The 16013-nt window shown below is 42.6% G+C and overlaps 2 protein-coding genes across 3 annotated transcripts in view; one reads left to right on the top strand and one right to left on the bottom strand.

The window, feature by feature from the left end:
* Nucleotides 1-3027, top strand: part of HERC3 (HECT and RLD domain containing E3 ubiquitin protein ligase 3) — a 123347-nt gene extending 120320 nt beyond the window's left edge. For both annotated transcript variants that reach the window (XM_073590293.1, XM_073590300.1), the window contains exon 25: nucleotides 2185-3027. In XM_073590293.1, the coding sequence (XP_073446394.1) occupies nucleotides 2185-2393 (209 nt within the window). In that variant the 3' untranslated portion in view covers nucleotides 2394-3027. The remainder of the gene's footprint in view (nucleotides 1-2184) is intronic.
* Nucleotides 3028-12148: 9121 nt separating this feature from the next.
* LOC141099880 (uncharacterized) lies at nucleotides 12149-13796 on the bottom strand. Its single transcript, XM_073587957.1, has 2 exons — nucleotides 13643-13796; nucleotides 12149-13532 (listed from the first exon to the last, which is right to left on the bottom strand). Exon 2 carries the CDS (start codon nucleotides 13295-13297, stop codon nucleotides 12158-12160), a length of 1140 nt encoding a protein of 379 aa, XP_073444058.1. The 5' UTR covers nucleotides 13298-13532; nucleotides 13643-13796; the 3' UTR covers nucleotides 12149-12157.
* Between the last annotated feature and the right edge of the window lie 2217 nt (nucleotides 13797-16013).

Here is a 16013-nt window from a genome sequence, read left to right as displayed (position 1 = left end):
GAATCCCGATGTGTACTGTTGGGAAATACCTGTTAGTCCCTATAGGCACCTTTTTAAGGTTAAATATAACTTAATGGTTAATGTTGATTATTAACGTTTACAGTAAAGGTTAATCAATGTAGTAATTTAATAGCTTGGGTTAGTACACCTGTAGAATCTGTATATTAGGTTAAATGGTTTTTTTTTTTGGTTTTTTTTACATTGTTCGGTTGCATTAGGGTTCTTTAGCACTATAGACAAAGATTCTCCTCGTCTGTATGATTATGGTGATATATACTTTATTCTGTTTTCATTTTAGTGGTGAAAGAAAATAAACATTTGTTAAAATAATAAATATATATAATCTATATTAGTGTCGCCATTTTCCGAGACCCGTAAAGTTTTTATTTTTCAGCTGATGGCGTTGTTGGGGCCTATTTTTTTGTGGGCTGAGACTGTTTAATTGTTATAGGATGCTTGTGATGTTTTCATTACTTTTCACAGCATTTTTTGCGGTGTTGCAGGAACCGAAATCGAGCATTGTTTTGGCGTTTTGGTTTATTTGTTTTGATGTTTACCGATTAGTTTCATGAATTTTATATTTTGCTAGATCGGACCTTTATGTACATGCTGTTACCACATGAATTTTTTTTTTACTATATTTTTAATGGGTGAAAATAAAAATGATTTTTATTTTTTACTATTTTTAAACTTTTTTTTTTTAACAAATTTGTTAGTCCACTTAGGGGACTTGAAACTGCGATCATCCGATTGTTTGTGCTATATACAGCATCACCACAGTATTGCTGTATGTAGCAAAAATTCACGTTCTCCACTTAAGGCCTGTTTCACACATCTGTTTTTTCCGTCAGTTAAAATCCGCTAAAATGGCGGACAACGGATCCGTTCCTGTACTGACCACAACGTTTGGCATCGGACCGTTGTTTTAACGGATTCGGCGAAGGGAGAGAGAGAGAGAATTTTTTTCAGACAGCAGAACTGAGTTTAGGGTTAAATGCGCAATAGAAAATGCGGATCCGAACGGGGAAAAAAACGTTTCATTGTCCGTCCTGTCCGCTCAGCGGACGGCAAAATCTTGGCAGATCCGTAAAAAAATGGATCGAACGGATGACCATCCGTCAAGACCCGCCGTTAATACAAGTCAATGGGGAAAAAAACGGATCCGCCAAGAAAAATGGCGGATCCGTTTTTTTTCCAAAACGGCGGATTTTGCCTGATGGGGAAAAACGGATGTGTGAAACAGGCCTAAGCCCGGCCACAGGCTGGGTGACAGCGCAGCTCCATGATGACAGTCATGGAGGTCTTTCACAGACCCCCAGCTGTCAAATCAACCAATTGGTGCCCCGCTATCTTGTTGCGGGACAGCCAGTGAGTACATAGAAAGATACGTCATCCATGCCGAAGCACTATCAATGCCATTGTCAGAGATCGACAGCAGCATTTAACAGGTTAACAGTCGCAAGCAGAGCTGTACTCCACCCGCGTCTGTTAGTCAGGTCCTGGCTGTGAGTCAGTCATTACATGTACATGTACAGCACAAGACGGCAGTGAGTGTGGAGGATGTTGGGAAGGGATGGAAGTACAATATTATCCAGAACCTGAAAATAGATTTTTATAGCACCAAAGTATGTGCCATAAATTACTAATGAAAAACATAATTTTTTTTTTTAAAGCTAAAAGCTTAAATCTAAATCTTGTGATGAAATAACTTTGTGGGCCATCTTTACAGAGATAGAAAATGATAATAGGAAATTGCTTTTTTTTTTTTTTTTTTTTTTTATATATATTTTGGTTTTTATCTCTAAAAGAGAAACGTGTCATTACATTCATGCTGCTTGGACCGTGGGCAGCATGAAACAGATTGGCTGCATGATTTTTGGAGTTTTACACTCCAGTGTTTCAGAGAAAACCTAGTTTGAAGATTTGGCCAGGGACTATAGGAACAGATGGGTCTAGTCTGGCAACTGCTCCAGCCGGCTTCTAGGTGATTGACAGATATCGCTTTATAGTCTTCAAACTATAAGTTCTCTACAACGCTACAAGCCTTTCAAAGAAAAACATACCTTGCTGCAAGCGGGCAGCCAAGCTCGGATTCATGTTGCCCATGGCTTGCACAGCATGAATCTGATAGGTTCCCTTTAAATGATCACTTCTAATGAATCCTATAAACTGTTCTCTTTTCAGTGTTCCTCACCGGCAGTGACCGTATTCCTATCTACGGCATGTCCAGCTTGCACATAATCATCCAGTCTGTATCCAGTGGGGAGGACTACCTGCCTGTAGCGCACACATGCTACAACCTTTTGGACTTGCCCAAATACAGCAGCAAAGAAATCCTCAGGGATAGACTTACCCAAGCCATAGACCATTACGAGGGCTTCAGCTTAGTATGAGACCAAGCACCAAGATTTCATGCTTCCTTCTGGCTATATGCACTTTATCTGGCTTATTTAATTTTAATGTAAAATGCACTCAATATTGTATACAGAAATTTACTTCTGTTTCTATTTTTGTAAAAGAACCAAATTACACAAATTGTTCTAAAGAAATCCTATGCAGATGTCCTAGCATATCTCTTTTCATATGTGTTATATCATCTGCACTGACATTTGACTTGCTTTGGCCGTGTTCTATACTCCATATGTAATATCATGGGGTGGTAAGAACAGGAATTCCTCATTCTGACTCTGGTTCTATAGCCCCAGAACTCTCCAGGTCATTGAAGGCCTCAGGTACATGACATGATTTCGGTTTTATTTAAGTGGATCTAATGGATTTTCAATTCTGCTGATGAACCACAGGACTTGTGTAGCTGGATTACTTTATTAATACACCAAGTCTGTTTTAATGTGGGCCCAACATATCCTGTGGAGGCTGTACTCCTAGCATATCGGGAACATGCATATCCGCAGTACTGCATTTTATCTTAAATTTCCAATTGATTCTCTAAGATCTTTAGAAGCTGAATGAAAAAAGTTTTTTTTTTGTATAGTATTTTTAATTAATAAAAACTTTTTAAAGTTGGAATGTTGTCTGATTTTTCTTACCAATCAATGTAGCCCACCCATCAGATACCGTTTCCATATATGGGTGGGTAAAATAATGGACGAAGAAGAAACCAAAATATATCCAATAATTCAGTATATAAGAACATTTATTTATTGGGAATATACAAGATAATAAGGTAGAGAACAGTTACCAGAAAAACGGGGGCACAACAGAAGGGACAACAGTGATTGCAAAATAATATATCAGAGTGGTAAAAAAAAATCATAATACATAATGAAATATGTTATAAATACACAATGATAAGGATGCCATGTGTAAATACTGTATACCGCTAAAAAGGTAAATGGAATGCATTAAAAAAAAAGTGGCGTGTGCAAATATGAGGTATGATATAGGAGTTAAGGTGCATGTGCAGACAATTCAAAAGGGAGCAAGCGAGAACAATAATCAGAGAATCGGGTAATAATAAGAAGTAATATTAGCCTCCGGATAAGTACCTTTATGCACACTTGCAGAGTCCCCAGGATGTGCCCAGCCCCGACGCACGTTGTCCCTTCTGTTGTGCACCCATTTTTCAGGTAACTGTTCCCCACCTTATTATCTTGTATATTCCCAATAAATGAATGTTCTTATATATTGAATTATTGGGTATATTTTGCTTTTTTTCTTTGGCCATTATTTTAATCTCCCGATTTGTCCTTTGTATTGTCCATATATGCACATATGGTGGTGATGGTATTTCCTTTAGATGATATTTTATAACCACAAATGTCGTATGTGCACCTTGCCTTGAGTTTTTCTAAGCATATATGGGTGGGGTCTGTAATTACCCGATGAACACCAAATAGTGCTAGCTAAGCTCAAACATTCTCATTCTCTTCTGTAGTTCTGTGCTCCCAGAACTTGTGGTGAGTTGGATATTCAAGTAGACAACTCGGTTTTTTTTGCGATCTCAAACCACCCTCCATACCCCCATACATTAGCTCTCTTCTCAGTTGTATGGAATGCCATAATCACAGTCTTCACACAAAATATAAAGAGAACAGAGTGCAGATGTATTAGACTCTGCATGACTGCCCAGCATGAGAAACGCAATCCTTTCAGGGAGGAAGAGTAGAGCAGGAAAAAGACACGTGATGTCACACATCCTGTAATACAGGTACTAGAGAGAAGGTACACATGTTCAGAGTATGGGACACCACACAAGCAAAAGATAAACTGCCAAAGTCAGGTTACATAACTGCATAAGAAACTTGCACATTTCAGCTGGAGACAGTACATTAAAAGAGTTCGCCGAAAAATGTAGTAAAATAAATATACATTTCAATTTTAGGCTGTGTGCCCACGATGCGATTTTCGGCGCGAAAACGTTTAAAAATTGTGTACAGAACGCCCCCCATGCATTCCGCACATGCTGTGCTAATGCTGCACTTTTTTCCGCGGTGGAATCGCATCGCGGAAAAAATCGCAGCATGATCATTCTTTTGTGCGGAATCGCAAAGAATTGCCGCGATTCCGCACCCATAGGAATGCATGAGAATCGCTTACTTCCCGCATGTGGCTATGCCCACCATGCGGAAGTTAAGCGTCTCATGTGCGGTTGGTACCCACGGTGTGGAGGAGAGGAGACTGTCCTCCAGGCCCTGGGTACCATCCCCCTGGAAAAAAAAGAATAAAAAATCGGGGTATATTTACCTTCCGACGTCCCGCGCTGCCATCCCGGGCCACAGCGTTCCCAGTAATGCCTTGCGGCAAGGTCCTGTGATGACATGGTCTCGCGAGATCGCTATAGTAACGCGAGACCAACGTCATCACAGGTCTCGCAAGGCATCGCTGGGAACGCTGAGGCCCGGGATGGCAGCACGAGACGTCAGAAGGTAAATATACCCCGATTTTTTTATTTTTTTATCATTTTTAACATTCTATCTTTTACTATTGATGCCGCATAGGCGGCCTCAATAGTAAAAAGCTGCTCACACTTGTCAAACACTATGTTTGACGAGTGTGACCAACCTGTCAATCACTTTCCAAGCGATGCTTCAAATCGCTTGGAAAGTGCTTGAGAAAATCGCGGCAATATCGCGAACAGAATCGCGGTGAAATCGTGCGGAAAAAAACGTGCGATTTCTGGGAAGGAGTCCGGTTTTCACTGTGCGTTTTAAAACGCTACATGGGCACATAGCCTTAAACCTTTTTCTAAATACCGTAACTTTTATATAGTAAAAAGGAATGCTTTATCTACTGCTCTGTCAGGATTCCAAGATGGCAACTACCATCAATCACAACCAGTCCTAGATCTCAATGAGCATGTAGTAGGAGCAGGATGGGCTGCATGAAGCACGAGAGGTCTTGTCAGAGCAGCGTCCTGTCAGGCATCGTGAACGCACAGTCCTCTGTTCAGTCATCCTGACAGGACACTGACTGGTGGGGACTAAAGGAGAACTGTCAGGCTGACTGAAATGGATGTTATAGTCCGCTAAAGGAAGATGTTTCTCATGCTTCGCAAAGTTCCTTCTACTGCATGTGCTCTACATAAAGCATATCTTTTTTGCAAAATAAAAGTATTTAGAGAAAAATGTAATATTTTATAATATTTTTAAAGAGCAGAAACCCTTTAACTCTATAAATAGTCAAACTATGAAATATTTTAATATTTCCTTCACATTTCTGATAACGAATATTTGAAATCCCTTCATAGACTTAAACAAAAATAATGTAAAGGTCAAATAAATGATCAATAAACATGATCTCTCCAAAATTCACAGTGAAAGCAAAATACTTGCATCCTTATTGGTCCTATAGTTTGTTCTATAAGGCTACTTTCACACTAGCGACGTGCGACGCACGTCGCCCTGCGTCGGGGTGACATTCCGTCGCACGTTGTGCAAGTTTTGCCCAACGGGGGCAGCGGATGCAGTTTTTCAACGCATCCGCTGCCCCATTGTAATGTCCGGGGAGGAGGGGGTGGAGTTTCGGCCGCGTATGCGCGGTCGAAAATGGCGTACACGACACACCAAAAAACGTTACATGTAACGTTTTTGTGTGCGACGCGGCCGACAAAACACGACGCATCCGTCGCACGACGGATGCGACGTGTGGCAGTGCGTCGCTAATGTGAGTGTATAGAGAAAAAACGCATCCTGCGGGCAACTTTGCAGGATGCGTTTTTTTCACCAAAACGACGCAGTGCGACGTGCGTCGGCCGACGCTAGTGTGAAAGTAGCCTAAGCCGACTGGTTAGGCAAAAGCTAAACTGTAACAGTACAACATAACCCAGATTTGAGCAACATGCGAACCGCAGGCCACATCCGGTAATCTGGCTGTCCCAGTCCTGCACGCAGACCATGACTGACGATAGGCAGAAAACACAATGGCCCACAGGCTGCACTTTGTGACAGCTCTCCTTCACCCTGCATTCAGATGTCACCACTATATGCATCCTCAGGATGCTAACATTGGTGAATACAATGGTGCAGGAGGAGGTCGTCGGCTCCTTTCATCCAGTGTGTATGACTGAAACAGCAGACGCAATGATGTCACTACATTGCGTCTCCTGTGCGAGAGTGTTGGTGCACACAGTAAAGACTGGAACAGAGTATGGGGGAAACAAAGGCAAGGTGCGTGTGTGTTTTTTAATATGCGTGACTGTGTAGGATTTCTTTCTGTATATAGGAGGGCTGTGTGGTGGCTCACACCATACAGAGTGGGCCATTTCAATGGATACACCTAAATAAAATGGGAATGGTTGGTGACCCAGATCGGTGCGCTAAATTTGCAGAATGGGCCAAACAAAAATTGGAACAGGACCCTCAGTTTACACAGAACATTATGTTCAGTGATGAGGCAAACTTTTTTGGGTGGGCCATTTATATGGATACACCTAAATAAAATGGGAATGGTGACAGTTTTCTTGCGTAGGGTGTCATGCATTGAAATCTGCTGCAATGACCCGGGGACTCCGTTCACCAGACATTAACAAAAAATTTTTTTCCAGCTTACGTATTATGGCCATAATATTAACCAATACCTTACATATATTGATGTTTTTGTGCACTTTTTATCTTTTCAGGGTGCAGTTGGGTCCAAATGGTTCTATAAACTGTGGCCTCTGATCACACGGGATGCATTATAGTTAGCACTGGGCAGCCCCCCTATATGGTGTTACTAAGAGGCTGTGAACCATATGCTCTGCATTCCCTGTGTGAACATTGCCACATACGGATTATTTTTTTGCACTGGTGTGCCACACTGCCAATCCCTGATTGTAGGCTGGCTGTTTCATTAGGTATTAATGCACCTGTGCAGTTGCCATTTTGCTTGGGTCCGCTGCACCCTGATAGTGCATTTGTAGTGAGGCCTGTTTATACAGGTAAGCATCTCTGCCTGTTTTTGGTTTTTTCATTAACACAATTTCTATCCGCTCCTCACGTGTTAACCTCTGTGACATGTCAATGGCTGTAAACAAAGAGAAACTTGTAAATAACTCATGAAAGAATAAAGTTACATTAAAACCAAGCACACCATTGTTTTTCTTGTGACATTCTCAGTAAGATGGATGTGTCACATGACCCTCTTCCCATTGAAAAAATAAAGTTGGATCCAAAATGGCCGACTTCAAAATGGCCGCCATGGTCACCACCCATCTTCAAAAGTTTCCCTCCTCCCATATACTAATGTGCCACAAACAGGAAGTTGATATCAACCATTCCTGTTTTATTTAGGCGTAGCCATATAAATGGCCCACCCTGTACATTGGAGGCTAATAAGAGGCTTCATGCTGTATATAGGTGCTGTGTGGGGCACACTGTTATGAATGGGTCACCGAGGAGGACAACAAAGGGCCAAGTCCCAGAAAACCAGAGAGGTTGGTAACTATGCAGATTGCAGATCCCTGATCCTATCCACACAACTAGCAGTAGCAGTGGAGCGTTCCTACGATGACCTAGACGCCTTGTCACCGCCGGAGGACTACATAAGCCTAAAGCAAGAAAAGGGGAAAATTGCCCCAGAGCAGACCCCAAAGGAATAGACAGCCCCCACACATGTATCGAAGGTGAAACAAGATGAAAACACAAACACAGGCAGGAAAATAGGCTGAGCAAACGATGGGGCCCAAACTAACTATAAAGGATAGGAAAGGAAAGACACTGTCTGCAATCTGCCAAAAACCCTACAAAAATAATGTCCAACACGTCTGATAACAAAATTAACCCTGAAGTCACTAGACTTCTCCACTATAACAGCACTCTGAAATATTCTGAGACAGACCAAAAAGGAAGCCAATCTAATACGGGACTAAAAAGCAAATTGGCAAATACAGATAAATAAGAGTGGAAATTCAGCACAGCCCCCTGCCGGGGCTGGCTGAACACACAAAGAACTGAATAGACCAACAAAATCAAGTGTGAACATTAGCAAAAACACTTAGCTTTGAGAAGCCTGGAACATAGCTGAAAACAAAGACCTGAGCAGCCTGAAGCAATCACCAGCACTGACTTAGGGCTTCGGCTGTCTTAAATCCAGTCCAAGATTCCTGAGGTCCAATCGTCATCCTCATTATCAGGTGGTATTAAATCAGCCTCACTACCTCCTGTTACCACCAGAGGGAGTCTGAAAGGAGAACTCACTACTGGTGGACCAGAGAATGAACTCACAACAGCACACTATATATATATATATATATATATATATATATATATAGTTAGGTCCAAAAATATTTGGACAGTGATATAAAATTTGGCATCTTAGCAGTTTACCAAAACATTTATAATATACAATTGTGGACTTCATCCCAAAAAGACATGCACATGCCAACTTTTAGTTATTTGATCCCATAAAATTAATTTGCCTTTTTTTTCACTTCACCAACTAAGGCTAGTTTCACACTTGCTTTTTTTTGCAGCGCGTTTTTCCCGCAAAAAAAACGCATTGAAAAAACGCATACAAATGCATACAAACGCTGCATTTTTTCAAGCATTTTTATGCGCATGCAGGAAAAAAACGCAGCGTTTTTGTGCGTTTGTATGCGTTTTTTGTGCGTTTGCGTTTTTTTACAGATTTTGGAAAAACCCCACAAAAAAGAAAAAACAACCATTCAACAACACACAAGACCAATGGGACTTCATTGTGGGTGTGGTATGTTAATATATAGACCCTGTCTACAGTATTCTTCACATTTGCTTGATTCTTTTCGTGAACATGGATCTGCGCTGGAAGAGTTTTCACTTCAACTTGGATTTGGACATCGCGATGGCTCAGGCGTATGCAGTTGCTTGCCATGAACAAAGGAAGAGAGAGAGGCAGCGAAGACGGCGGCGTATGTGGATAAATCCGATTGTTGAACTCCGGGAGAGCCGTGGGGCATAACACACCCTCTACAGCGAGCTCCAGTCAAACCCGGAGAAATTTACAGATTATATCCGGATGTCCCACGAAAGTTTCATGGATTTGCTTGCTCGTGTCCAACAATCCATCCGGAGACAGGACACACAGCTCCGTCGTGCGATTCCTCCTGAGGAACGGCTACTGGTGACATTACGGTATGTTTTAAAAACCAAGGGGTGCGGTCTGATGTTTTTTTTTTTTATTTAGTATTCAAAACCTTGGGTAATTAGTTTTCGTGAATGTACTAATATTTTATTTTATAGTTTTTTAAAATAATATACATAAATATTAATTTTACTTCTTTGTCTGTTCACAGATTCCTGGCGACTGGAGAAACCCTATCTTCACTACACTTCCAGTACCGTATTGGAATCTCTACCTTGTCTGGAATTGTTGCTGACACCTGCCGGGCTCTCTGGAATGTTCTTTGTCCAGAATTTATGCCCCTGCCCACCGCTGAAAAGTGGATGGAAATTGCTGACAAATTCTGGACAGTATGCAATTTTCCCAACTGTTTGGGAGCTGTTGATGGTAAACACATACGGATCATCAAACCCCAAAGAACGGGATCTGAGTACTATAATTACAAAAAGTACTTTTCAATAGTACTCATGGCGATTGCGGATGCCGGATGTATGTTTGTAGCAGTGGACATTGGAGCATTTGGCCGTGGTAATGACTCACAGGCTTTTAAAAACTCAGACATGGGCCGGAGGTTGTATGGCAACCAATTTAATTTCCCTATGCCACGGCCTCTTCCTCACACCGAAGCTCCGCCACTGCCCTTTGTAATGGTTGGCGATGAGGCTTTTCAAATGTGCGGAAACTTACTGAAACCCTACTCCAGCCGGGACTTGGACCACACCAAAAAAATATTTAATTACAGGCTGACCAGGGCCAGAAGAACTGTCGAGTGTGCTTTTGGGATTCTTGTCTCCAGATGGCGAATTCTGGGCACGGCCATTAATCTTAAAATTGAAACAGTCGATGAGGTGGTGAAGGCCTGTGTGGTTCTACATAACTTTGTGATGGCTAAAGAGCACCCGACCTTTGAACTGGACGATGATGCTCCTAACCCATTGCCTGAATTCACTCAGCACACTCTCAGGTCATCCGTTGAAGTTGGCCAAATGAGGGACCAATTTGCGGCCTACTTTATTTCTGATGTAGGACGGGTGCACTGGCAAGATGAAATGGTGTAATGTTTTTGTTTGTTTATGGTAATAAAAAACCTTATTTGATACCATTACTGAGTGCACTATATTTTTTAAAATCCAATTAAATAAAAAACTTCCCATGTATAACTGAATTTTTTGATGTTCACACACCTGGGCAGGTAAATACACATAGGAGTTAAAATGCAGCATTGCTAGTCTGCGTGAAATATATTGGAACGAGCAAAGCTGCAGGCCATGAATCAGGAAACCAATTTTTTTCAAGAGAAAATTGTGCAACTAGTTGAAAAAAAAGTATGTGATTTTCTCAAAACACAACCCTCAAAACCCAACCCCAATGAAAGTCCATGGGGAATACAAGTCAGCATTGAGTGGATGAATGTAATCTGCTCCATTCCAACTTACAAGTTATTACACTAGGCCTTGGAATGACTATACTAGGCCGTGGTATTTCAAATATGAGTATAGTAGGCCTTGGGCCTTCTAGTATAGTCATATGTGAAATACCACGGCCTAGTATAGTCATACCAAGGCCTACTCGATTTTTGCCAACTAGGATCTTGTTTCACGAAAAACAAACTGGTGAAACTTGACAAGTTTCAACAGTTTGTTTTTCATGAAACCAGATTCTAGTTGGTAAAACTAGAGTTATTACACTAGGCCTTGTAATGACTACACTAGGCCGTGGTATTTCAAATATGAGTATAGTAGGCCTTGGGGCTAGTAGTATAGTAATATGTGAAATACCACGGCCTAGTATAGTCATACCAAGGCCTACTCGATTTTTGCCAACTAGGATCTTGTTTCACGAAAAACAAACTGGTGAAACTTGACAAGTTTCAACAGTTTGTTTTTCATGAAACCAGATTCTAGTTGGTAAAACTAGAGTTATTACACTAGGCCTTGGAATGACTACACTAGGCCGTGGTATTTCAAATATGAGTATAGTAGGCCTTGGGCCTACTAGTATAGTCATATGTGAAATACCACGGCCTAGTATAGTCATACCAAGGCCTACTCGATTTTTGCCAACTAGGATCTTGTTTCACGAAAAACAAACTGGTGAAACTTGACAAGTTTCAACAGTTTGTTTTTCATGAAACCAGATTCTAGTTGGTAAAACTAGAGTTATTACACTAGGCCTTGTAATGACTACACTAGGCCGTGGTATTTCAAATATGAGTATAGTAGGCCTTGGGGCTAGTAGTATAGTAATATGTGAAATACCACGGCCTAGTATAGTCATACCAAGGCCTACTGTAATAACTCGATTTTTAACAACTAGCATCTTGTTTCACAAAAAACAAACTGGTGAAACTAGAAAGAAACTTATTTTTTAGACAAGTTTCAACAGTTTGTTTTTCATGAAACCAGATCCAAGTTGGTAAAACTCGAGTTATTACACTAGGCCTTGGTATGACTATACTAGTCCGTGTTATTTCACATATGACTATACTAGGCCTTGGGTTGGTTTTTAACATGTATTTACCCATCAGTGTGTGTGAGCGGCGCAAACAACATTAATGAAACTTTGTAATGGTGAACCACAAATGTAAATTTATTTTTAATCACAAAAATAAACCAAAAAATTATTTTTTCCGGCGTTTGGGGGCAGATGGTTTCAATTTGGGGGTGTGCAGGGAATATGCAACACTTGCAGTTGAAGACGGTGTTTGAGGGGAAGGGGCAACAAAACTTGTGGGGGAAGGTAGTCCAGTTAAGGGAATTAAACTAGGAACACTTGGAGGAGAGGAAATCTGTTCAGGTACATTAGTTGTAATGGCATGTCGCCGTAGGCTTGTGTGCCTGGACCGACTTTGGCCCAATGCCCGCCTTGATAGATTTCGCCTTGAACTAGGGGCAAATATTGAGTGTAGGTCCCCCGTCTGCTGGTGTGGCTGCTGCTGCTGCTGAGGTGGCGGCTGCTGCTGCTGAGGTGGCGGCTGCTGCTGAGGTGGCTGCTGCTGCTGCTGCTGAGGTGGCTGCTGCTGCTGCTGAGGTGGTTGCTGCTGAGGTGGCTGCTGCTGCTGAGGTGGCTGCTGCTGCTGAGGTGGCTGCTGCTGCTGAGGTGGCTGCTGCTGCTGCTCTTCGTTGGCAGTGCTCGTCCTTGCAGGAGGACTGGTGGCGGCAGTGATGGTCCAGGTTTGCAGAGTGGTGGTGGCAGGGCTACTACATGTTGTTGTAGCGGCAGGGCTGTTCCATGTTTGCCTAGTGGTGGCTGAGCTCCACGCATGCATGGGAGTGGCGGTGGTGCTCCAGACAGGAGCAGCGCTTGCCATGGTGGTGTCGGTGAAGTGACCAGCTGCACTCAGACTTGTGGTGGTGTAACGGTGGGTGTCCTGGCTTTGAATAGAGGTGTCCGTGCAGTGGTATGCAGCACAAGTCGGTAGTGAGGTGAAGCGAGTCAATGGTGGCACAGGTGGAAATGACACCACTGACTGCTGACCGTACCGATTATGCTGCATAGCCTGCAAGAAAGCATTGTTGCAGGCCTGCAGCACATTCAGCTGTTGCTCAGGACTAAGGTGTTCCGCCATGCCCTTTTCAATCTTACTAAAAAAATGGTGTGCTGGTCTGTTGAGGTCGGCCTCCAGACGGTCAAGGCGCTGTTCTACAGAATTGAAGTGGTGTTCAAAGTGGTTAAAACCACGTTCCATGAGTGCAAAACCGCTTTCAACTCTGTCGGACAGCGACTTGAGGCTGGAATTAAAGGCCTCGCTCAAATGCATAAACTCGGGCAAGACATTCCTGTCCAAGGCCCTCTGCCGCTGGCGGGTAGTGCCCGCATAACCAGTGGCAGAGACCTGGGACAGGGGAACACCTGATGGCCCAGCTTCCTGGTCACCAGCTGTGTGTGTGGCTGACCTGCAAGGTGCTTCCTGGCTGTCGGATGGCTGGGACGGGTCAGAAGACGTCCGAGGAAGGACCGCTCCAGGGCCAGGTTGCAGGGTGCTGCTCCAGGTGCTGTGGAAGAAAGGAAAATCATTACTACCATGCCTTTACAAGAAGCATCAGCTGTGGATTAGAAAAACACAGATTAATAAAAATAAAAACCCAAAATTTATAATACTTACGATCTCGTGGCAAGGACCGGTCTTAGGAACTGCAACGCGTGATAGTGACGGTATCTAGTTCTGGTCCTTGACGCAGATCCACTGCGAACCTGGCCCTCAGCACGAACATCACTGTTGAAGCGGTCCTTGATCGAACGCCAACGTGTTCGGACTTTGTCCACTGTTGTTAAAAAAAAAACAGTGCCGTCAAGGACAACAGTCACTGCGGCACAATATAGCAATACAATACTCAAAGCAGTCACTGTAGACCCCGATGACACTGTTGGGTTTCCTGCTAGAATACACCTAGCACGAAACCCAACAGTGCCGTCAAGGACAACAGTCACTGCGGCACAATGTAGCAATACAATACTCAAAGCAGTCACTGTAGACCCCGATGACACTGTTGGGTTTCCTGCTAGAATACACCTAGCACGAAACCCAACAGTGCCGTCAAGGACAACAGTCACTGCGGCACAATGTAGCAATGCAATACTCAAAGCAGTCACTGTAGACCCCAATGACACTGTTGGGTTTCCTGCTAGAATATGCCTAGCACGAAACCCAACAGTGCCGTCAAGGACAACAGTCACTGCGGCACAATACAGAGCAGGGAAATACTCACTAAACGCCTTTTTGGAGGATGCTGTGGCGCTGTCCCAGCCATCCATCAACGCTGCGGCCACCTCATTCCATAGCTGCCGGGTCACCACAATGTCCTTGTGCAGCCGGTCACGGCTGTCCCACAATGGCGAACGCTCCTGGACCATGCTGATGAGCTGCTCATTATCCAGGTAGATTTCTTCATCCCGTTGTGGAACCTAGACAAAACACATTCATTAGAATAATCAAATTTAAATTGAATAAAAAGTTACAAAAAAAGAAACATAAAAAAGAGTAAAAATAGAAGATAAAAAATAAAGAACATTACAAATCATTTGATACATACATTCCGTATCACCACCGGGACTTGGCTTCGCTGCTCCTGCTCTTCGCCCTCACTAGTCCCGTCCGCAGAAGAAGATGATGATGACGATGTCTTAAAAAAGTTGAAAAAAACGTAAGAGATTTGGAGAAGCAGCAGATATACTTACCAGATGCACGAAAATAATCACCTCACGGTCTGCTTGCGCCAATTCCTGCCGCGATGGGGAATACTCGGATTCTGAAGACATACTGCATGTAAAAATAATAAAAATCATTAGTACATACATAATTTAAAAGGACAGGCATATAATGTAATATACTCACATTCTTCGCTGATAGAAGATGGGTTCCTTGTTGACTGTCTGCTCTCCAATCTGTCAGTGTAGTAGTGGCAGAGTTTTGGCAGGCACCTCCTTTATATAGACTTTTTTTTTTTGACTTTAGAAGATTATAACTAGTACAACAAGTGGACACCACCAAAAAAACGCAGCGCTAAAAAAACGCATACATGCGCATGCCAGTGCGCACGTATGCTTATCCATAGGCTATAATGGCCATTTTTAGCGCAAAACGTGCGCATACGTGCGCATGCGCTTTTTTGCAGGGCCAAAAAATGCAACATGCTGCGTCTGTAAAATACAAACGCACACCCCAAAAAAACGCATACGTGCGCATGCCAGCGCGCAGGTATGCGCACCCATGTTAAATATAGGGGAAAAAACGTATGCGTTTTTTTCCAGCGCAAAAAAACGCAAATGTGAAACCAGCCTTAGCCAAAAACCTGCCAAAAACCCTACAAAAATAATGTCCAACACGTCTGATAACAAAATTAACCCTGAAGTCACTAGACTTCTCCACTATAACAGCACTCTGAAATATTCTGAGACAGACCAAAAAGGAAGCCAATCTAATAAGGGACTAAAAAGCAAATTGGCAAATACAGATAAATAAGAGTGGAAATTCAGCACAGCCCCCGCCGGGGCTGGCTGAACACACAAAGAACTGAATAGACCAACAAAACCAAGTGTGAACATTAGCAAAAACACTTAGCTTTGAGAAGCCTGGAACATAGCTGAAAACAAAGACCTGAGCAGCCTGAAGCAATCACCAGCACTGACTTAGGGCTTCGGCTGTCTTAAATCCAGTCCAAGATTCCTGAGGTCCAATCGTCATCCTCATTATCAGGTGGTATTAAATCAGCCTCACTACCTCCTGTTACCACCAGAGGGAGTCTGAAAGGAGAACTCACTACTGGTGGACCAGAGAATGAACTCGCAACAGCACAATATATATATATATATATATATATATATATACACAGTTAGGTCCAAAAATATTTGGACAGTGATTTAAAATTTGGCATCTTAGCAGTTTACCAAAACATTTATAATATACAATTGTGGACTTCATCCCAAAAAGACATGCACATGCCAACTTTTAGTTATTTGATCCCATAAAATTAATT

The sequence above is a fragment of the Dendrobates tinctorius genome, unplaced genomic scaffold, assembly GCF_039654945.1.
Source record: "Dendrobates tinctorius isolate UK_male_01 unplaced genomic scaffold, ASM3965494v1 ptg000011l, whole genome shotgun sequence".
NCBI classification, from domain to species: Eukaryota; Metazoa; Chordata; class Amphibia; order Anura; family Dendrobatidae; genus Dendrobates; species Dendrobates tinctorius.
The sequence above is the reverse complement of the archived record's forward strand: the minus strand, read 5'-3'. Positions and strand labels throughout refer to the sequence as shown.